The following is a 24,251-nucleotide window of genomic DNA, read 5'->3' as shown; positions in this document are numbered from 1 at the left end:
CACCAGGTATCACAATGCAGACTACCGATTTCTTCCTTTCCTGATTAAATTTCATAATTTATCTAATAAAGATTAATACCGTTATAACCATTTGCTAGATGATTTTCTATATATATTTTTTAAAACAGTTTTAATTAAAATGATTACGCAACATTTTTTTAAGCAAAACCGTTCAAATTTTAGATTCAAAATGAAAATGTTGCTAACTAGTATAACTGTGTTGCTATAATATTATCATACTTTCATATAAATTAGTTTTTAGAGAAGAATTTGCTTAATTTAACGTATTGGCTATTTATTACAATTTAAATTTATTAAATTTAACCATAAATTTCAAAAATATATAAAATTTTTATCTAATTTACTTTTATTGTTGGTGAATGCATCGATATTTGGCATCATATTGTAATGCCATTGTATTCCGCTTGGGGTACACCGTCGTTCTTTTGAACCAAATTGACGTCACGCAAGTGGTACCTACGCCATTTTGTAAGTGTCTGCCATAGTCAGTATTTCTGGGCACAGTGTAAAATACAAAATTCGCATGGTTTTGTGTACATTTAATAGATAAAAATATCTCAAAACTAAGTTAACGTCTAGTGCGTTAATTCACAGACACAAAGTATGGAGGACAAGGCGTCATTAAAAGAACTGGATCAATGGATAGAACAGCTAAATGAATGCAAGCAATTGACAGAAAACCAAGTGAAAACGTTATGCGATAAGGTAATAATGCTTTAAATTTACTAATTTATTTATATATTTGTGCTCTGAATAAATTGTTTATGTAGTTACTCAAAAGTTAGGTTGGTATCCACTTATACTTATATCGAATGATTCACGTACATACATAGGCAAGAAGGAGATCGCGTATGTAATGTATGGAAACTGACTTTATCCAACTATTCACTAGTAGGTAGGTGATCGGTTTCCTATTGAGATGGCATAATCAAACATTTTGATAGGTCTGAAAGTGTTTGTTTGGATCACCACACCCAGGTAGCTACAGTTTTTATTTCATGTCAGTTAAATAGCCTAATTGAATAGGATATTTATAGATGAGGTACGGAAATGATGGTTATAGTTATTATTTTGTATGTTGTCTTATTTTATTTTGTCACAGTAGTATTTAATTTAAACTGGTTAGAGAGGTCTAGTAATCAATGGTTAGAGAGGTCTAGATGGACTTATACTTTGAAGCTGACATTATTCTAAGAAGCTTTGAAATTCTGATAAGATATACAAATATCCTCTTTACCTTTATATTTTGGGTTAATTAATTTGAAAACAATGTATATAGTCTAATATGAATTGCAAGTAAGTACTATATTACAAAGGTTTAGCAGAAACATGTTCAAAATACACAACTTTTGTATGTTAATTTCGTCTCTTTAATTTTGGTAGATTAGTTTTTAAATTTTTACTCACTAAAAGAGGGGACTGCAAATATTAAAAAATTGAAAGTATATACAATATTAAAGAGTATATTGTATGGGATAACTTCTTTTTTGTTTATATTGGATTAAGTTTTAAATAGAATTCAATTAAAAACATTGAATGTTGAAACATTGAATGTACATCACAATTTTTATAGAAATTGTTGATAAATAAAAATTAATATTTTAATTATTACATTATTTCGTTAAATTATAAATTACATCTAATATGTTTAAAGGATAATTGCTTGCTTATGTTATTTGGTAATTGCACCTTGTAAATATTTTACCTTGTAAATGGATATTACAACTATTATATAGGTAAAATATTTCTGTTTTTACTATTTACTTGCTGTCTAGGTCAAGTTCTGTTTATGTAACACTTTGATGTATATCTTGAGGTTATATTATTATGTAGTCAATTTTTACTAGAAAATATTTTTGGTAATCAACTTTTTACAAAAAGTAAAGTTGATGTTTGCTCTAATCGAAGAATTACTTAATATTTCTTGCATACAAAAAACAAATCTGTCAATCTGCAGATGATGTCATTCTTAAAACACATTAAAACTTTTGCTTAATTTGAATCTTTGGTATTTATGTTGGCTTCTCTTAATAATAACTAACAGTTATTTGATTCAAAATATAAGTAAAACAAAACTGATTAAATAAGTTGCTTTAAAAATAAATAAATAAAACATAATTGATTTAAAGACGGATGTTAATTTGACAGTTATAAACAATTAAAATGACATTAAAAGCATTTTATTCAATGTTTTTAATTTAAATAACACTGAAAATTATCTAATTTGTAAAAGCAAATAAGATCAAATTAATTTGTTATTGAAGTGCTAATTATTATAGATGTTTTTCATCCATGCATAAATTTCATATTTGTTTTTCTAGTAATTTCTTCTCATTAGAATAGAGTGAACATGAAAATAGTGTCATCCTTATTTATTTAAAAATATGACAATATCATATAGTAGTGGCCGGTAATTGCACACCTTCTGTCTAATAAAAAAATATAGTTTATAAAATACATTTGAAATGCAAATTAATTTTTATTAAAAAGTTGTTACTTGGAACAATGTATTGACCGAGGAATATTGTATAGATTATAAAAAATGTTTCTTTGTGTGTCCTTAACTCATTCATCCAATTGCTAATACATTTTGGTGAGGTGCTTCTCCATCCAATCCATAAGAACTTTAGTTCGTATGTTTGTCCTTCAAGTTGGGATGTTATAAAATTTAACAAAATTTTGCATATATAGAATTAATTTATGTCAAAGTTATCGTGATATGAAGACATTTAAAACTTTTTTCTTATTTGTAATAATAACAATTTATGTTTTTTTTTTTTAATTTTTATTTGCAATTTGTGAATATTATTTATTATTTTCAAAATATATCGATTCTGTTAACCCACAGGATTAACTTATCCATTTAGATTTTATTGTGAGTAATTGATGTAACCTTTTTCATTAAATTGTAATTACATCATACTCGAGGTCCATTTACGTTGATACATATAGAATATACAGCTTTTCTTATAAATGTTGTTTAGAAGATTAGTTAAACCTTTCCTTTGCATGTAAAATTAATAATGACAATGTGAGAAATTAGTCAATGATTTGTCTAGACACCCACATTTTTTTTCTTTTATATAATACTCATATATTGGTAAAAATATTTTTGCTTGTTAATTTTCTATGCAATGTTTTTAATTATTAAAATTTATTAATAACTGCAATATGCTTATTTCCTCTTATGTTTTTTAAATAGTTCTTCTTGATTACAAAATTGGATCTACACTTAATGCTTTGTACCATAATGAAAAAAAAAAATAGCGGAGGTTGTTTGGAATGTAGTTTGAAAATACTTCAAATATGAATCTATTTTTTTTATACTAATACTGGAACTGGTTTTTAAATTATGGAATGTTTGTATTTTTTTTAAGTTCTCTATGTGTTTATAATAGCTAGATGTGCCCTGCGGTTTTGCATGTGTTAAATTATACATGGGATTTATATTTTCGTAAATATCAAATAGTTATAATTAAGTTTTGATAGACTCAATCGATTTTGACGAAATAAAGACTAAATGGCACCTTGGAAAATTTCCTAACATAGTACAATTACATTTATTTTTTTACCATTATTTATGGTTGAAATGTTTTGAAGGTTACCTGGACAAACGTACAGACAAAAATAATGTTTATTTTGATAATATATACCTTAAAAAAGTGCAGTTATTTTAAAATACCAATCGTCATTGAATTCGGCATAAAGGTAATCTAAGACCTGCTTAGAGACGTAAGATTCCTTTTTTTTGCAGTCGTCATCGTGGGTCAAAGGTAGCTTATGATATTTGTTTTTATTCATTGTTTGGCAGAATGGAAAATAGGCCACCTGGTCTTAAGTTGTCGTCCTCCATAGACATTGGCAATGTGAGACATAAACCATCCTTTACATGGTCTATGCGCCACCGACCTTGGGAACTAAGGTGTCTCTTCTGCCTGTAGTTACAATGACTCACTCACCCTTTAAACCGGAACTCGACAAAACTAACCATTTCAGTTTGACGGCTTGCACAAATCCCTACTACCAAGTATCAAGTAAGATCTAAGTATAATAAACAAGCACGTAATATGCTTATTATCATTAAATCGTTAAGTTAAATATGTGTAATGGTATTTTTATTACCTGCAACCATTTCGAGTCACAAAAATCAATACACTAATAACCGTTTAGCTTGACATCGGTGAGGTTTGACGACGCTTAAGCACTTTGAAATATAATTATGCCTCCGCAATGCATCTTGTAACTCGATCGCAGTTTTATTATAGCTTATTGTTTTACGGGAGAATGTATTGTATATACAACTAGTAAAAACTCTTTGTGTCAAATTTAAATGTATTTTTTTTATAGAAAACCTCTTTATAATTTAATAACAGTATTTTTATTTAAAATTACGTTATTAACAAAACATTGCAAATTCGAATAGTTAATTTTTGATATATTTTAGGAACTAAAGCTCGTACGCTATATAAGCTACGTAATATTAAATTGCATTAGAAGTTCTATTGTACTACATGAAAAGCGATACCTGAGCTAATAAACCCATAGTGTACTCTGTACAGTGTTAGGAACACAGCATCATTATAGCTTTATTATACAATACTGATACAAATTATTTCTTATTTGTAATAAGAATTAAGCAAACGAAAAGTGGGCAATACCAATTTTGCTTATATATTTAATTAATTACGTATATACCACTTAAAATTTATGAAACAAATTCCATAACTAAGTAAGCTAAAAAAACGAGAAGTTGTTTATAGATTAAAGAAGTGCGTTTCTGATAAACTTATAGGATTTAAAAATAATAAATTGGAATTTTATATAGTTACTTACTTTTATACTTCATTTAGTTTCTTTATATCTATTCGTATAAGAAAGCTGGTTGAATTATTTTTCCTCTAGATAGTTTATTGAAGCAGCTATATAACTTTACTCTTCGAACCTAAATAACAGAGCTGTAACCATAAACGTCGATCAGACGGGCCAACGGTACAAAATTGGCCTTTATGATGATATAATCAAATTTAAATCGGATGACTGCCAGCGTAATATTATAATTATTAAGCCGGTGCCATTGTCGTTTTAAAAATAATGCGTACGTGGGTCAAGTTTACCCTTAATATCCAAAAAATAATTTAAAGCTTTAAAAAGGTGAGGTAAAATGTTTGAGATAGGATAAATATAATTTCAAATTATTTTTATATAATAAACTCTTACTCAGTAATACATACGTTGTCTTGAAATATACGACTAGCTCTTAAAAAAATGAAACTCAAGGATATTAAGTCTTAATTAATCGTGCATAATCTTAAATATTGTTTTTCTAGTATTGTTAATATTTAATAAAAAAATAATTTCAAATTATAGTTCTTTGATCGAAATTTTATTTTAACTTGGATTATAATGTTATATGTGTTTGGTTATGTTTCTTTACCATGTTTTACTCAAAACATTTTTTAAATGAAAGTTATAAAGATTGAACAAAATTAAATAAGTATTAAATTAAATTTCAAGATTTTTTTATATAAGGCTTTGGACCTTAACGATTTCGTGATAATAAAGTAAAAATATAAGATAAATTGCATTATTTAAGGCCATCATGATTTAATACATAAGCCTGAAAGTTTTGTAACACAATTTATGATTTTTTTTATTATACATAATTATTATTTTTATAATTATCACATGTATTTTTTATATTGGATTTAATAATATACAAACACAAAAACACTCACCCTTACTTACAAAAATATACGTGCTACAGCCCCACACGCGCGCGTACATACATAAGAACACGCACATACAAACGCGCACGCACACCACAACCAGTTCGGGTTACCGTCTAAGCTTATATATACATATATGAGATAATTTAGTATCTATTGTATCAAAATATCTCGCCTTTTGACTGGCCTTCCCATATTTGCATTTCGTTTTCCTAATGTTTCGTAAACACTCGAATTCTCATGGACGTACGTATGTTAAGCCTTTCCTTTACGATGTAATGAAATGCAGTGATTGTTTATTTGCAAATATATTGTTAAAATAGACAAAATTGTACCTTAAAGTTATTGATACTGATTGATTTTAACTAGAAACTTCTAAATACACCTATATCTCTAAAATCAAATATTTAGATAAAACTGTTCATAAAATGATTGCGTTGTGCAATTCTAACAAATCTATATTTAACGCTAAAACTAACATTGCCTGTCGATATTTCCAATCAACGGCATCACGCTGCACACATCCTTTAAACTCCGCGCAGACCCCCCCTCATCCCCACTCGCCGCCCACAGGCAGCGAGCTTCCACCCTGTTAAGTGCACTCCCCAGGTTAAGGATCAGCCTGAAAATACAGAATCTAGGTCATTCTCCACGACCACAGAATTTTCATGATTTTATTTGATTTTTTTTTTATTTGAAATGTTTTGCTTAGAATTATTTATAACGATTTAATAATTTTAACAAGACACTAATTAGTTAAGTTATTTCGTTGAAGATAACGTTTTCTCTTCTCGTCTAAAGTCTAATAATTATAATTTATGAGTATAAAATAGTGAAAATCGAATTAATTTTTTGGTAATGTTGATGTTTAATATAAAATATTAAGTATAAAACGACGTCATAGCAAAAAAAACTAATTATTAAAATTACGCGTTTGTTTATTGTACGGAATCTGTATCGGGGAGGATGTTGCGTGATGTTCGGAGAGAGATAGCAACGCTATTGCCCTTATTATGTTGAACGTTTTACAAAACCAAATTAACTATAAATCTTTTCATAAAAAAAATTATATAAATGTGTTTGTTTTTAATTAATCTCGTTCTCGTTAATTCTCGTTTGCTCACGCCAGATTTATCTACGTAACTGATTAATAATAAAACGTAAACAACGCGAGTTTATAATAAATATGTATATATTTATATACAAATAAAATAGTAAAACCCCAGGAGTCGTGGAGGATATGGATTTTATATGTAATTCGTTTCTTTTATTGCTGTCGTCTTGTTTGATCCACGATCTGACCGTGGTTGTTATAAAACTCTAAGAAATTTTTATACCGTTTTGTCACGAAGAGTTCTAGAATAAGTTACAGTAACTTATATTGCTTTTTATATTATTATCTTTCGATCTTTACATATATTTCAATCTAGTAACGTATATTATTTTTAAACCTGAAGAAGAATATGTATTTATCTAAATTATGTATATACGCATATTATAAATGTTTATTATTGTTATGAACAATAATAGTTGCAATATCATCCATATACATTATCTCGGAATCGGGGTTTTTTTTTATCACATCTTATCTAACATACCTACTTGCGTAATGTTGTTCAGGAAAATGTCTCACGAAGACAACCTTAATGAGCGAACTGGAAGCAAAACCAGTTGCATCTTGATTAGTGCCCATACACAAGCTCCGGTACCGATCATTGCCTTTTTTCGAACGAGAGAGTTGATTTCGGTTTTCATAGGAATAAAAATGTCTATCATTTTACCGCATTATGTCAAAGAAGAGCGGCATTTAATAGCCGTTTGGGAATTTATGAACTTTTTATAGTTTTTCTATAGTAATATCGTTGGTAATATTACTTTTATATTTTAACAATGTATCTAAAAACGAAAACATATATTTAAATGAGTCGTGCAGTATTATTAATATTAAATAAACATCTGCAAGAGTGCCGAGTAGTGTCAACCTAGAATAGAATAGAATTGTATGTTTAAACGCCTTGTCGTGTATGTGTACGTGCTTCAACTCTCGCAGTAAAATAACAGCCTCTTGGAAGGCAGCATTGTTTTTATACTGTTTTAGCGAAATCTTTAGTGCAGTTCTTTATACTAGAGCTATTATTACGGAACACAAAATGAACGTTATAATTATTTCAACAGGTTCCGCGTTACGTTATGGTATAAATTTGCCTTTTTAGAAACAAATTTGTCGAAACGTTACGAATAGATGCGAATAGAAATGTGTGGGCGTATTTGCTTGTAATCGTCGATGATTGCCAATCTTCGTCCGCTATCCGTGCTGTCGGTTTTTTAAAGCGGCGAAGCAAAGGAATTCGTCGAAACATTTACATCACTCATCATACGATCAACGTTACCATTTAGACAGCGTTTCACCGTAGCACCGAGTGCTTAAGGTTGTCAGACAATGCGTTTCGTTACAATACACATTAGAATGATTACTATATGCAATGATCAAATACGCTGCAACTGATATTACGTGTACGTCCATTGCCATTGCGAACGGTCGCAAATACGCAACAGTATATAGCGATTGTGGGTAAACACAGAAGAGTGCACATTCGGTAAACACAAGCGAACGTCTGGCTAGTCGCTTAAGTAATATGTATTGATTGGTGATATCATTTAGGAAAACATGCTTATGTTGTTTTGTATGCGAGAGTCGTGTCTGTTTGCGAAGAAATAATAAACACAATTTCCTATCCCTACATCTGGCCACCGGATTGAATATAATTTCTCGTGTAACTGTGGTTACAATTATATACGAGGAACTGTTTTATTTTTAAAAATATATTCTTTTATTTTACTCTAACGCCTCACTTATGTTTTGAAGACGTTAACTCGGAAATTCATCATACGCTTTAGCGTTATTTCTTTAGTAGCTTATAAATGTTGGTAATAAACATTAAGAGCTGCTGACGGCCATCTTAGTTTCATGTTATGTACATTGCTTAGCAGTAAACACAATGTTATAATATTATATAATTTTGTAATGCTTTCACCGGTTTCACCTGGGTTTTTTGTATAGCTTCAAAATTAACTAAAGCCTAGTTAATTTATCCAAGAAACGATCGAACGGATCGTTGAATCGTCTTATTGACGTCTTAATTTGTTTTTTTTTTTTAAACACGAGTGTAATATGTCTATTTTATACACTTACGGCCTTACTTATAAATGTTGCTTAGCGGCTGTTTAGTTAAACACTGATTGCTGCGCTCTTTCTGTCATTATTGATTTGACATTCGAAAGAATAAAACGCAGCACACGGTTCTTGGACCGTAACAGCCTGTGAATGTCCCACTGCTGGGCTAAAGGCCTCCTCTCCTCTTTTTGAGGAGAAGGTTTAGAGCTTATTCCACCACGCTGCTCCAATGCGGGTTGGTAGAATTCACATGTGGCGGAATTTCAGTGAAATTAGACACATGCAGGTTTCCTCACGATGTTTTCCTTCACCGTAAAGCACGAGATGAATTATAATCACAAATTAAGCACATGAAAATTCAGTGGTGCTTGCCCGGGTTTGAACTCACGATCATCGGTTAAGATTCACGCGTTCTTACCACAAGGCCACTAGGACAGTAACTGGCATTAATATTTACATAAATATTCCACAGCCCAGAACCGATTCTTTTTTAACACCGTTTTTAATAATTTTCCCATAATATGTTGTTTATTACATTTAGCCTTACAGACCTTAAACTAGGTCTTTCATTATAATTTGTAGTTTTTAGTTCCGAAATTGTTTTTTTTTTCAATAAGGGCGAAAACAACTCAACGGTCAGATAAGGGTTAATTGTTTCTTACATAGTTTGTACACAAATAAAGACATCCAACCTTTCACGTACAAAATCCTATTTCCATAATCCGCTCTGCACTGGACCCAACTCTAATTCGTAATTCTGAATTCTAAGCTTCAACGGTGTTTTGTTTTATCTATACATAAATATGGCCGGGTTTGAACTAGCAATCTTCGCTTAAGATTGACGTTTTCTAATCACAGGTCTATATCTTCTCAAACGGCTCGTTTTAGTACATACATGTTACATACATAAATAGTTTTTTTTTTATTTGATAATTTATAGTAAAAATGAAATGATTCTCGAAAGAATAGGGAATAATAAACTATACAGATCGATTCTGTAAAAATTCACTTCATAACTCACCCGTGAAATGATGGCAACCGACTTATGGTGATATATTCTATTTTGATGCGTGTGTTATTTAGATATTATGATTATTATGGTCAACGTCGTATATCACATTCCGATATTTTCCGACGTTTCTGCGTTGAGATTCGAGTTTGGTCTTACAGAATAGTCCTACAGCGCCTAAAACTTTGTAACATTGCCACTATTTTTTAAAAGCGATTTATTGTAATCGTTAGTTTAATATTACACAAGTAATAAAAAATATTTTATTTTTATAGTTTTTTGAAATTATAATAAATTTTACTTATCTATCGCCTAAGATTGCGATAAATAATAGTTAGTAGTAAATTAATCTTTGTCGATAATGATCGACTACGTTGAATTTCTTGTTATCTCGAAAACGTCTACTAATTAAGCGAAGTAAAACATATGTTCGTATTTTTTTAGTCCAACTAATGTGCATATTGTATTTTTGTAAAGGTCGCTTGCATTGATCACTTGTTCATGTTGCAAGGTGAGCGTGAGCGTTACTTGGTATTGGTAAAACTTTACCTAGGCTATGAAAATGTATTAAAAAAATCAAATGTAACTATCTAGCTATGTACTCAACGTAATGTCTGTCGAATGGAAACTAATATCATTATGCAGTTGTCATTCAATATGAGACCACGGTTATCTCTATGGTATCTTGTTTTTTCTTTGATTTACGTTTATGGATTAGTATGTATTTTATATGGGGGTTTTCAGGTACGTAACAACGTAGCCCATGTTTTAGGGTATATCCTAGGTTGTAAGCTATCTCTGATCCAAATTTCGTTAAATCATCATCAATCATCCGCCCAGACGTTTTTACGTTATATTTATAATATTACTAGTATTAATAGGATATACATACTATAGACAAGAGAGTCCATAATATAGTTCGTATCAATTTATTTGTGTAAATTTAGTATTAAAGTACATCTCCAAAGATTTATACGTTATATTTAAACATATTATATTTATTTATTACGATGTTGTTATGTATACTTCTAAACCGCTGCCACTAGTTCGCGTTCTTATCGTTGAGACCGCCTTTGTACATCTTGCTTGTGTAAATATTTTTCATATATTTACTTTAATCTATAATAATCTTATAAATGCGAATGTAACTCTGTCTCTCTGTTACGCCTTCACGGATATACCACTGAACTGATTTTGATGAAATTTGTTTGGACCTCAAGGACATTGACTACCTCCTTTCCCTAACATGCGGGCGAAATCTAGTTGTTTATAATTAATATACGCTCGACGTGCAGGCGTTGAAAATGTCGTATATAAATAATTATAATGTAAACAATATATAAATCTTTACAGGCAAAGGAGATTCTAACTAAAGAGTCCAATGTGCAAGAAGTGAAATGTCCGGTCACCGTTTGCGGCGACGTCCACGGTCAGTTCCACGACTTGATGGAGCTGTTCCGCATCGGAGGCCGCTCGCCCGACACCAACTACCTGTTCATGGGCGACTATGTGGACCGCGGTTACTACAGCGTGGAGACGGTCACATTGCTTGTTGCCCTTAAGGTAACATCAAATATAATTATTATTGAGTTTTAATAGTTTATTAATTGGAGTGTAATGTTTTCAGGGTTCATTTTTGTTTGTATGTGAGTTTGCACTCAATCACTTTTAAATGACTGAATAGATTTGGATATATGGAGTATTTTTACATCATCCCGAGTGACACTGGATGTAATTTTGTTTTTTTAAATATTTGCTTGGTTGTATGGTTTTTTTTTTCAATCACTGTATCGATTTATTGCCCAAAATATCAACAGTCACATCTAATGGTTTATGATATTGAATATGCAAAAGAATCAAATTGAACACTAACATCTTCTTTTAAATTTGACTACAATATATAATGTTTTCAAATTTACGCTATTTTTATTACGAGTGTGTTTCTAAGTTAGCATGAAGCTGTTAGTTGTTATTTGAACTTAATGTCATTGCTATATTACAAATAACCATTCGACTATAAATTTACTTACGCTATATGAAGTGAACGAATATACTGTCCTAGTTATAAAACAAACCCGTAAACTTCTCAGAAATTAAATGACAATATCTCTATATTATAATAATATACTGGTGGTATTGCTTTGTGCAAGCTCGTCTGGGTAGGTACCACCCACTCATCATATATTCTACCGCAAAACAGCAGTACTTGGTATTGTTGTGTTCCGGTTTGAAGGGTGAGTGAGCCAGTGTAATTACAGGCACAAGGGACATAACATCTCAGTTCCTAAGGTTGGTGGCACATTGGTGATGCGATGATTAACATATTTTACAATACTATATGGGCGTTGGTGATTATTTACCATCAGGTGGCCCATATGCTCGTCCGCCTTCCTGTTCTATAAAAAAAAATCGCTACTATTTTAATAAATATTAACATTGTATCGATTCCATCACGTTCAATTCAAATTGATCCTATGTATAATATGTATGCGAACATAAGTTACTATTCATGTTATTGTATTCAATGATACAACGTTATATAATGGGCTAAAGGGAGAATCGGTAAAGAAATCGTACAACGTTGTTCGAGCGTTTTTTATATCGATTGAAATTTTCATTTAGAGCGTTAAATTGTTTAGCAAAACTTCGATCAAATGAGATTCCGTCGAACTATACAATTTAATATGTATTTCTTAGAAGTCGACCCGATTTTGAGCGCTTTGTTTATTTCACTTCATTCAATAATGCCCAGATTGTAAGACGTGTTTTTTTTTGTTCGTTTTCAATTAACGGATTTATTAGAAATGTACTTCATTGTAAAAAAAAGGAAATTTGTTTTGTACTTGAGAAAGGTTAAATTTACATTACGCCTATTAAGATAAGTCTATCAGTAGTATTAATAATACCATCATTGATAATTTATTCTCGTATACACTATAAAAACAAGTGCATTAGATATTAGAATCTATTTGCTAGACTGATTTATATTATAAATAAGATTACGTTTAACTCCATGCTTGGAAGGTGACACATCCAACTATTTAGGTCCGATTTTTAGATTTAAATTTATATTTTGGCAAGTCTTCTTTGCTATCCCAGTGTTGGAAACTATGTTTTTAGAATGTCCGTGTATGTAGTGTATATATGTATATTTATATTTATGTGACTTTATTGGCATCACAGTTTTCGATGAAAATTAATGATTGCACAACAATAATTGTTTAAGTTTTCGTTACGTTGGATTAGATTAAGAAGTTGATGTTTTTTTTTTATTATTATTAAATAATAATTTTAGTAATAACTTATGACGAAATTTATTACATTCGAAATAGTAGTGAGTTGGTTCTATCCTGACGCAGAAGATTTCGTATTGTATATTTTTTTCTTTCATTGCATTTGTAAATAGCTCAATCAGTTAGATAGAACAATAATCTAGTCTTTTGTGTGACAGTTTTCTGTTATTTATTTGCAAAGAACTTGTCTTATGACTTACCTTTTCTCTAGCATTGCTTTTGAATTAAAATAATTAACTGACTTTGATATCAATAATGAATTATGACGGTGCGAGATAAAAGTTGTTTTCAGCTGTTTTTTTTTCTCGAATGATTAATTTAACAGTCTATTTGGAAAACGTGTAATTCCAAACTATATACGATGCGTTTTACGTATTTGATGAAAGGAGTCATTTAATTTAAAAATTAAATAAAAAATAAATTGACACTGTTTCCTCTGAAGTGTTTTAGTTAAACGATACATAAATTGCACGCCAATTCGTTTTTTTTTTAAATTGCAATGAATATTGTATCTAAGAGCAGATAGTTTCGATAGGACATGTCGCCCTTAGACCAATGTTTGCTCACCACTCACGTATAGAATACGTTGTAAACACATTCAGTTTCTGAAACGCTAGTCAAAGTCAGATTTAATTTGACTTTCATTGGTCGATTGCATCCGATGACGCAGTAGTCGACCAATGAGCGTTGCAACCAAATCCAATCATATTACAATTGTTTCAGAAACTTGTGATTGGTATGGCTGGAATAAATAAACCCATCTTTTGAGAAGTGTATTATAAACAATTTCATTGTTTCTAATATAACATAGACTACGTGAGAGCAAGCTCGCTTTATCAGTTGGTATCTTTGATAAAGTCGGGTCACTGTTTGTATTACATTTATCACGTAGATTATCAACGAGTTGACTTTCACAAATGAACTGAATCTCGAATATTATTATTTATAATTTAACTTCTTTATGCTATTAACTATTATTTAGTTCTATTATTATATTATTGTCTATTAATTAAATATATTAATATTGAAATTAATGTATTTTATTATAAAATTCAAATAGCACTTAATTTTTCTGGGATTTACAAATTTTTGCTAAATTATTTTAAATAAATTACTAATTAGAATCGATAAGAACGAATATGTATTATAAGGTCACTAATGTTTATTAATATTTGATTAATTCATCGTATTATATTTATTTCAATGTTTCCTTATAATGAATTTGTCTATGATAATTTATGGTTCCAAAGACCATTTCAACCGAACAAAGGATCGGGTCTATTTGTAATTGATATACTGATTTGAAAGTTTTATGTATTTTTTTTTGTAGAATATTGAATTCTATTTTTAAATTTAGTCACGGTTCAATGATACTTCGTGTATTGCATTTTGAGACAGATACAAGTCAGTACATGGTTTTATTTTATTTTTTGAATGAGTTGATGTTCAAGATCGTACGTGTGTTGCCAGTGCTAATTCCTTGCATCGCAAATAAATTTGTCAATGCCTCGTTAATATTTATATGCGACACGATTAAAAATTTAAGTACTGAAATAAAACTTTACGATCTTTAAGACGTATAACATATACATTGTATGTACCTATTTTAAAGCTTTATATTTTCTCTCTCTAGTAACTGATATTCGTTAGTCATATAATTAAGTAAATAGTGAATTTTGCTTGTAACAGCGATGTTTTGATCCTGTACTTATTAAAAAATGAATATCAGATATTTTTTTATTGAAGTCTAACTCGTTGTCGACCATCAAATGTAATAATAATTGTAATAATAATTGTTCCAAAGTTTCTACTGTAATTAAACTGTTGTTCAAATTATATTGTAGAGGTAGTGTATTTATTTTAGAATGTCACAAATTAATGGCGACTGATTGCTATATAATACAATTCCAGGTTAGATATCGTGAGAGAATAACAATCCTCCGCGGTAACCACGAATCACGTCAAATCACCCAAGTGTACGGTTTCTATGACGAATGCCTCCGTAAATACGGCAACGCGTCCGTGTGGAAGCACTTCACGGACCTGTTCGACTTCCTGCCCCTCACCGCGCTCGTCGACGGGCAGATATTCTGCCTGCATGGCGGCCTCAGCCCGTCCATAGACACGTTGGATCACATCCGCGCCCTGGACCGCGTGCAGGAGGTGCCGCACGAGGGGCCCATGTGCGACCTGCTCTGGAGCGATCCCGATGACAGGTAGGATTGCTTAACTATCTGTAATAGTTCCAATATTCCTGTTATGCAGGGAGCCTTTGACCAGCAATGGGACTATTACATTACATTTCGTTAAGGAAATGGTATAGAAACTGTGTTATATACAGTCGGTGGTTGGTCGGCGGTGTTGGTTGGTGGATATTTTTATAAAGTACATTAAATAGATTCCAACTGTGTAGTTGATCTTTGTATTTTCATGCGAGACGAACATTTAATTTCGTATAACAATAAAACTTGAGTTTTGACTTATCTGACCTCTGAGTTTTTTTCTCTTGTTCGTATTAATCAACAAGTTTTTTTAAATAACATCCTTATAATTTGATTATAACACGTTCTATCTAACTATATTTATACTCTCATCATACTGCATCATGACGTCGTGGTTATGGATTAATAATCTTAAAGAACTCCTGTTAATTAATTAATGTCTATTGCAATTGGTTGATTATCATATAAATTCCGTTAAATCGTTTACACGACTATGCATGCATTGTTCTTTGTAATCGAATCGCGATAAAGCAAAGACAAAACAATATTGACCGTGAGCTATTAAAACGATATAAAGTAAAGATATCTAGGTCACTATTACAAAAATCATATGAAAGTAAAATCGTACGTGTTTAATAAGTAAGCGGTGAACAAAGTCCCTGTGCATTTCGAGCAAGCGATTATCTTTAGGTTAATTCGAAAACGTCACACACAAATAAATAAAAAAAACAAATGCTACATTAAAAGTAAACTTGATAAGGATAAACTTTTATCTTAATACATGAACTTATTTGTATGATTCGACCGTAAAATGTTATCATTTCTGCATCCATGTGATGTAGTCATGATTTGTATAAAAAAAGCCGGTAAATGTCCCGGTCAGTATTTGCTGGGCTAAGGGAGTAGAGTAGCGATTTGTAATTTTAATCTCATATTGTATTGTAAGCGAAAGCAATTAATGTTGACTTTAATTCGGATGTAATTTTGGAATAGATTGCTTCTTGAGTAAAAACTTCGTACAAAACCGAGGCGTATCATTAGTTTAAAGATGGTAATGAATAATGATTCATTTCTAATATTACGAAAAGGGCATTTAATGGCAGACTCGTGGCTTATTATCGAGCGAGTGATAATTTCTAGAGACGCTAGACATCCGCTATTTTCTATAAATATGTTTATACAAAATGGCTTAATCTCTAAAGTTGTAATCCAATCGATCCGTGTTACGCGATGTTAATATTTTATTGTTAATATTGGATTAGGTGTTGGTATTAGAAATTTTGTATCAAGCGGAAAATTCGACTAAAAATAAATCTATGAGCATTACCACCTGCGGGATTTCTGTTTGTTGATAATAAAACATTGAAAAATAAAACGGGAGACTTACGACGAAGTTGTTTTTATGAGGCTATTTGAATAAAGAAAATGCAATCAAAGCAATTTTTAAGTTAATATTTAAGGTCATAATTAAATTATTATTTTAATCCAAGAACAATATTATTTCAATTTGAAAGCATAACAAATAATTAGCGGTGTGTGATTCACTTACATGAGGTTGATGAAAATTCATATTGTTATTTTATTGGACTTGAGAATATATCTAATTTATTCAATTCTTAAGCGAGGTGGTATAGGTGGTAGAGCTTTGTGCAAACTCATCAGATCAGATCATCAGATATTTTACCGCAAAACAGCAGTACTTGGTATTGTTGTGTTCCGGTTTGAAGGGTGAGTGAGCCATTGTAATTACAGCCACAAGGGACATAACATCTCAGTCCCCAAGATTGGATTGGTGGCGCATTCGTGATGTAAGCGATGGTTAACATTTTTTACAATGCAAATGTCTATGGGCGTTGGTGACCACTTACCATCAGGTGACCCATATGCTCGTCTGCCTTTCTATATTCTATAAAAAAATAATGAAACAACTACTAAACATCCAATTGAAACCCTAAAAGTGTAAGGGCAAATCCGTGAATGTCTGCACTTACATAGTTTCACGGATACACACAGTACATCAATTTTAAAGTACTTAATTATAAACTTATGAGCGTGATATAATAGTATGCACAATATTATTCAAAATATGATAATATATTATACTTGATGATGTCGCCTTTTTTTGTTGTGTTACGGCTTGAATGGTGAGTGAGCCCGTGTAACTACAGGCAACAAGGGTACGATGGAAGGATTGTTAATATTTCTTCGTGCCAATATCTATGAGCTGTGACGACCACTTCATCAAGTGGCCCATTTGCGTACCTATTTCAAAGAAATATAAAAATCAAATTATGAGTATGAAAATTGAACAGTACAATGTATAAATAACGTATATAAGAGCATTTTTTTAAATAACTGTAAAGTAATTGTCGTTAACGCTTTTCAATGTTTTATAATTTGTACAGAGGCGGATGGGGTATATCGCCACGTGGTGCCGGCTACACGTTCGGTCAGGACATATCGGAGACGTTCAACCACAGCAATGGGCTGACGCTCGTGTCACGTGCACACCAGCTGGTCATGGAGGGCTATAACTGGTGCCACGACCGCAATGTCGTCACCATATTCTCAGCGCCCAACTACTGCTACAGGTATATACATTCATGTCTCGACAATTGTACAAAAGGTATAAACCGAGATGGCCTAGTGGTTAGAACGCGTGAATCTTAACCGATGATCGTGGGTTCGATCCCGGGCAAACACTACTGAATTTTCATGTGCTTAATTTGTATTTATAATTCATCTCGTGCTTGACGGTGAAAGAAAACTTCGTGAGGAAACCTGCATGTGTCTAATTTCATTGAAATTATGCCACATGTGTATTCTACCAACATGCATTGGAGCAGCGTGGTAGAATAAGCTCCTAACCTTCTCTTCAAAAGGGAGAGGAGGCCTTAGCCCAGCAGTGGGACATTAACAGGCTGTTACTTTACTTTACTACTTTACAAAAGGTATTAACGAAAACGACATTACCTCACTTTAAAAATAAATTTACTTTTTTTATTATATATTATTTATCACTGAAATAATATTTGTTTTTATAATTTGTGGTTTGAAACAAGGATCAATTCTTATATAGTTATTTTATATTTTTGCAGCCACATCATTTTTAATACATAATGTATATATATTTCACTAAATAAAGAACTATTAGGATTTAATTATTATTTTATTGCGTAATAAAACTAATACATTTTTTTTACAGATGTGGTAACCAAGCCGCCATAATGGAATTGGATGATGCGCTTAAGTACTCATTGTAAGTGTATTCTATTGCATTTTTTGATTATCATAACCTCTCACTTCTCTCACTCTCACCTTCACTCCAAGTTGGCCCTAATTTTGTTATTAAGTATAGAATATGGATTTTGTAGCATTGTTATAAATAAAAACGTAAATGTTCATTTAATTAATTATGAACTACAAAAACATTACATAATTTCATTCGAATGTATGAATTTTGCAGATTAAGTAATTATTTTTATATATGACTTAGTGTCGTAATTGCTGTAGTGTCTATGTATTTTTATCATTAACAAATTGATAGTTTTATTTTAAATTTATTTTGACTCTTTCTTCGCCCCATCATATGATTAATAGCGCAAAGTGATGACATATTGTATTTGTTTAAACAAATCAATATGGACTCGTATGTCCTCATACTGTGGATACGGAAAAGTTTATGATTTTGTTTATAATTATTGTATAATGTATGTGTATGTTGCAACGAGTTTAACATGTTTGTCTGACAGCCTGCAGTTCGACCCGGCTCCACGGCGCGGAGAACCGCACGTGACAAGACGGACGCCGGATTACTTCATGTAGGCTGCACGTATGTATCACGTTATTTCATATTTTTATATCAGGCTTACAGGATGTTATCTATGGAAATTTATGTCGGTGGTTGAACAAAAGGTTCCACGACGTCACTGAGCTTACTGTTTTGAGATAAATATTCTTACATTGTATTGTAATTAATATTTAAATAATAAGGAATAACTAGAATATCGATCTAGAGCAAATTTTAGTTTTGAGGTTGCTTACTATATTTTAGGCATTTAAGCCACAGGGACCTGTTTTCATTTTTACCATAAATTATGAAATTATATTCGTGAACAAAAAAAATAGCAACATTGTAATGAATAATTTTATTGAATGTTTAATACGTCGTAACAGATATTAGTATTAGTCAGTTCTATAATACGAGCTGCTCTGGCCCGCAGCGCTGGCGCCCCCGGAGCTGGAGCGCCGCGCGCGCCGCCGGCCGGCCGCGCCGCCCGCCCGCCGCCCGCCGCCCGCGCGCCGCCCGTCGCGCGCCGTCCGCGCCGCGCGCCGCAGCCTGCTGCGCGTCGCGCACTGGCTCGCCGCCATCTGACCCGCGCCGCCCGCGCCCCGCGCCTCGCACCCCGCGTCCCGCGCCCCGCGAGCGCATGCGTGTGTTCTTTTCCAACGTGACTATGCAATTGTGCGTGTGGGCGTAATCGAGCTCGACACGCGAACGATGCACATTGATTTCGAATCGTTGATATTGCTGACGTTGCGCAAACGCATTACATTGCAGGCATGATTTTGGAAACTGACGCATCATTTTATCGCTCGTGCTGTGGATTTTGTGTTCTTGACGTAATCTATTCGTTCCACGTTCGCTCCCGAATGATGATTTTATTACTCCGTTCGTAAATTAGTTTCAATAATGAAATGGCCGACGTTTTGATTATGTCGAAACCTCCAGCACGATCGATTGTGTGAAATGTTTCTGGTATAAGTTATTAAATGTTTCTCGATAATTTAACCCAATGTCATATGAAGTTTTGATGTTGTATAGAATTTTGTTAAGAGCACAATAAAAAAACAAATAGATATTTATGTATTTGGTTTGTAAATCCAAATTTATTGAGTAAATATCTCGTTATGAGAATCTTATCTGTTCATTACGATGTACTTTAGAGTGTCGGTGTATGTAAAAATAAACATGTAAGCGTTTACAGTGCGCTTAATATTCTCCTTTTGTATAGTAGTCTAGTTTACTATATAAATCATTTTAAGGACCCTATTCTAATGTCGAGCGGTTAAATCGGGCGGGAACGTGGGCTGTGGCGTGCATTATATATACAAAAATTACTATGTGATGTTTTTACAAGTGACGGCGGGCGCCGGGCGCGAATAAATTATAAGTCACCGCAATTTTAGGTTCTTGCCCCTTCGACATCGCACAAGCTCTCAGCTAACCGATTTCGAACCTTATTGCGAGGGAAATAACGTTCGACGTCGGCGAGGTGCGAGCTTGTCCGATGGATTCGCCCGCGCTATTTATGCTGGTATGTTCATTATGCGCGGCCGGACGGCGCGACCGGTTCACTGTTGTATGTAACTTACGATGTATCAAAGACACTTAGACCTCATTAAACAGCGTACATTTGCTATACGGTAGTTTTATTTCAACCGAAAGTCACCATCGATTGGCGGGAACGGTGAATGGACATACCACCATAATGGAACTTTGGTGATCGAACAAATCGAGTGTAGCCGTCTTGGGGTGATCCTCGTGTAACTTTTTTTTAATCTATTACATAAAACAATGCCTAGTGAACGATTTCTTTTTATTTTCGTAGATCAAAATCTATAAAGTACCATTTTATTGTTTTAAAACTTAATTTTTAGTTATTTTTCCGATTTTACCTACTTGGACTTGCTTTCCATTAGCAAAACATTGCACAACGTACACACTGACGGGCGTACTCGTTGTTATGTATCTTGTGTGAAACAATAGTAAGCATTTAGTTTTATGGCGGAACGGTAGAAAATATTTACATAAATTTAATATATACGCATGACTTAGTCAAATAAAAAAAGTATTAGAATGTTATAAGACGCGTTTAGAATGCCCTGTGCGTCCGTTCTGTCATAAAATACTTGGAGCCGCGCATTTCGGGGTTGATTTATCGAAATTCTCCTGTTCTTGTGCCACAGTACCTGTATAACATGGAATAAAGTGTCTCACAAGCGTGGAGCTTTAATAGTTTCTTTTTATTAATTTTTCACTTTAATCGTTTTAGGTAGACATATAAATACCTACAGATCAAGGCATTACATAAATTGTTATTATTTAATAAGCATAAATTTGTTTCACTTCTATGTATTCAATAACACATAAAAGAAAATACTTTGTAGATAATGAAATTTACAACTTTTGTATAAATATCTGTAACACCATTCGAGACATCTAAAAATTTTAGTAATATTTAAAAGAAACACATTTTTTTTATTAGTGGCTGAAATGACCACGTGACTTGCTGAAATTTAATACGTAGTTAAATTTAGGCGCATTTTTAATTCAAATAATTAAAATAGGTACAGACAAATATAATTCCATGTATGTTTAAGATTTGGGCGATGTTCAAAGCCCCAAGCCTGCAAAGCATGAGATGATTACATTTCCAAATCAGCACTACGATTTTACTAAACGCGTGTGTACTGTTAATACAAAGAATTACCCACCAATGACATCGGAAGCCACACGTTTCGTTAAGTATTAAGTATGTAAGTTAGGTTAACAAATAAATCCTAAAAACCACAAAAAAATGTATGTAGCGAGCTCCATTTGTGTGAAATAAAATAAAAATTTGAACTTAATGGTATATAACATAAGGTTGAATTTATTTCTTTCGTTATTTCACACAATCGAAGCTCGTTTATTTAATTAAGGCTTTCCTGGCAATCCGCATAGTTATAATACAAAATTCGAGTAATACAGGCAAGTATAAGAACTTTTATACACGGAGCGAGTGTCGTGCGTGAGATTATCTTGATGGCAAATATAAATTGCGTCAGATATATTGATATATACATTATATTATATGGTTATATACGAAGTTAAAATCGAGACGAGTATGCAATAATGAACGTGAAAACAAAAGTAAAAGCAGTTTATTCTTTCAACTCTGTACTATGCCCGTTGATAGGAATTAGATAATAAATAAAATTAATTATATGAAAATCTTTTATTCGCCGATTTAGTGTCCCTTCACATTACTTAGATAGTTAAGAATTACAATTTATATATGTATATAACTTTTTGTTTCATTCGAAATTCGACCTAAGTTGCTCTTAAAATTTTAAGTTGTAGATAAGACAAGTGATGATTGATGCAAATTTCAAAAGCAGACCTTACTTTAAATATAAATTGGTAAAATATAATTTTAAATATATTTTTTAATTTGTTTATAATGCATGATGAAGCTGACAAATATTTTATTGTAATTTTTTGAAGTCATAATATCAATGACGTCAGAAAGACACCAGTGTTACTAAACACCGCTAAACAACGTTTATAAGTAAGGTAATAATTAAAGTCTGTATTAAAACATAAAGGAAACTAATTATTAAAACGTAAACGTAAAGTATTAAAACATAAAAAAAATTTTTAGAATCGTAGCTATGTTATTTGTTCATCTCTGGAATCAAAGAATCTTCAAAGGAGAAAACAAACAAGTATTACAGAAATATTTTTATTTAGAAAATAAATACAACTCTTTGTCTACGTATTATAATTTACAAGGCATTCTGTGCTATTTCTTACAATTAATACTTTTATAACAACATGGATGTTTGACATAATTCGAAAAATACAAATCAAATGCGGCGTTACTTATTAATGCTGTTAATGGTGTTAATAATCAATGTTTGTTTTTTTTTCGAATGATAAAACAACGACGATCAGTCTTTAAACATCCGATAATTATAATTATGCAAGTTAAAATGTTCAATATACAACAAAAATAAATCTTACAGATAAAATTCGTTATTGTCATAAAAGTTTGAGGTTATAAAAAGTTTTTTTTTGAAACATCATGACTCAAATTTTTTCGGAAATGAAAAACACGGTAAATAGAGAGCAAAACAACGCATCTTTTGGATTTTTTTTACGTTACTTCCATATTGTGTTTTTTCTTTTTACGTATGCCCAGCCCTTAACTATTAATATAAATACCTTTATCCTTGTGCTTAACCATTAGACATTAAATATTTAGTATATTTTTAATATATTTTCAGTGTCATTTTTATTTTTATCCCACAAATATTATAATTTTGACTAAGTGGTAAAAAATACAGCAACAAGATAACTAATCGAAATAGCAAACTTTAATCGACTAAAACTATAATAATAATATTCTTGGTATACATGCCTTTGCAAGAAAAATCGTTTTTATTTAAAATTTCCTAATATATTTTACATAGTTAACATTTCACTTTGCCGATTCAACCCGTATTGGAGAAGTGCTGGAGCACTGAGAAAGCTCCAAACCTTCTGATCAAAAGGGAGAGGAGATATTAGCCCAGCTGTGGGACATTTATAGGCTGTTACTTTGCTTATCGGTAATACTGGAAAGGCAGTTGTTAAATTCTAATAAATTTATGCTTTATCTAAGACATAACATCGTTATCAGATATAATGTAATAAATAACAAGTGTATATATTTCATTTACGTACACGAAATTACACAGTTTATTTTACCTTTTTTTATTCGATTATTTGTTTAATAAGCAAGACGAAAATACGGAATTTGTATTTTTTCGAGGTCAATATCATTTTTCGAGTCATAAGATAATAATTAATGATCATATGATATAGTTATATATTGAATATCTTGTCAAAAACAGAAACAATACAAAAATAAATTCTTACATAATAAACATTACTGAAATATAATTGTAGCTTGACAAGTTCTAGCCTCTGTTTATATTCATAATACAAGAGGTACGGATAGTGTAGGTGACTATCCTAAAATATAATAAAGACTTGAC

The 24,251-nt window shown here is 31.6% G+C and overlaps 1 protein-coding gene across 1 annotated transcript; it reads left to right on the top strand.

Annotated features, from left to right (window-relative positions):
• The first annotated feature begins 415 nt into the window (after positions 1 to 415).
• On the top strand, positions 416 to 22,028 carry LOC126771646 (serine/threonine-protein phosphatase 2A catalytic subunit beta isoform). The gene is made up of 8 exons (XM_050491651.1): positions 416 to 489; positions 616 to 726; positions 11,285 to 11,494; positions 15,136 to 15,440; positions 17,852 to 18,037; positions 18,652 to 18,705; positions 19,199 to 19,278; positions 19,670 to 22,028. The coding sequence occupies exons 2-7, from the start codon at positions 625 to 627 to the stop codon at positions 19,269 to 19,271; spliced, it is 930 nt and encodes a 309-aa protein (XP_050347608.1). The 5' UTR covers positions 416 to 489; positions 616 to 624; the 3' UTR covers positions 19,272 to 19,278; positions 19,670 to 22,028.
• The last annotated feature ends 2,223 nt before the right edge of the window (positions 22,029 to 24,251 follow it).

Source organism: Nymphalis io, chromosome 11 (assembly GCF_905147045.1).
Source record: "Nymphalis io chromosome 11, ilAglIoxx1.1, whole genome shotgun sequence".
In the NCBI taxonomy this organism is placed as follows: Eukaryota; Metazoa; Arthropoda; class Insecta; order Lepidoptera; family Nymphalidae; genus Nymphalis; species Nymphalis io.
This window is presented reverse-complemented; position numbering and strand designations above follow the sequence as displayed.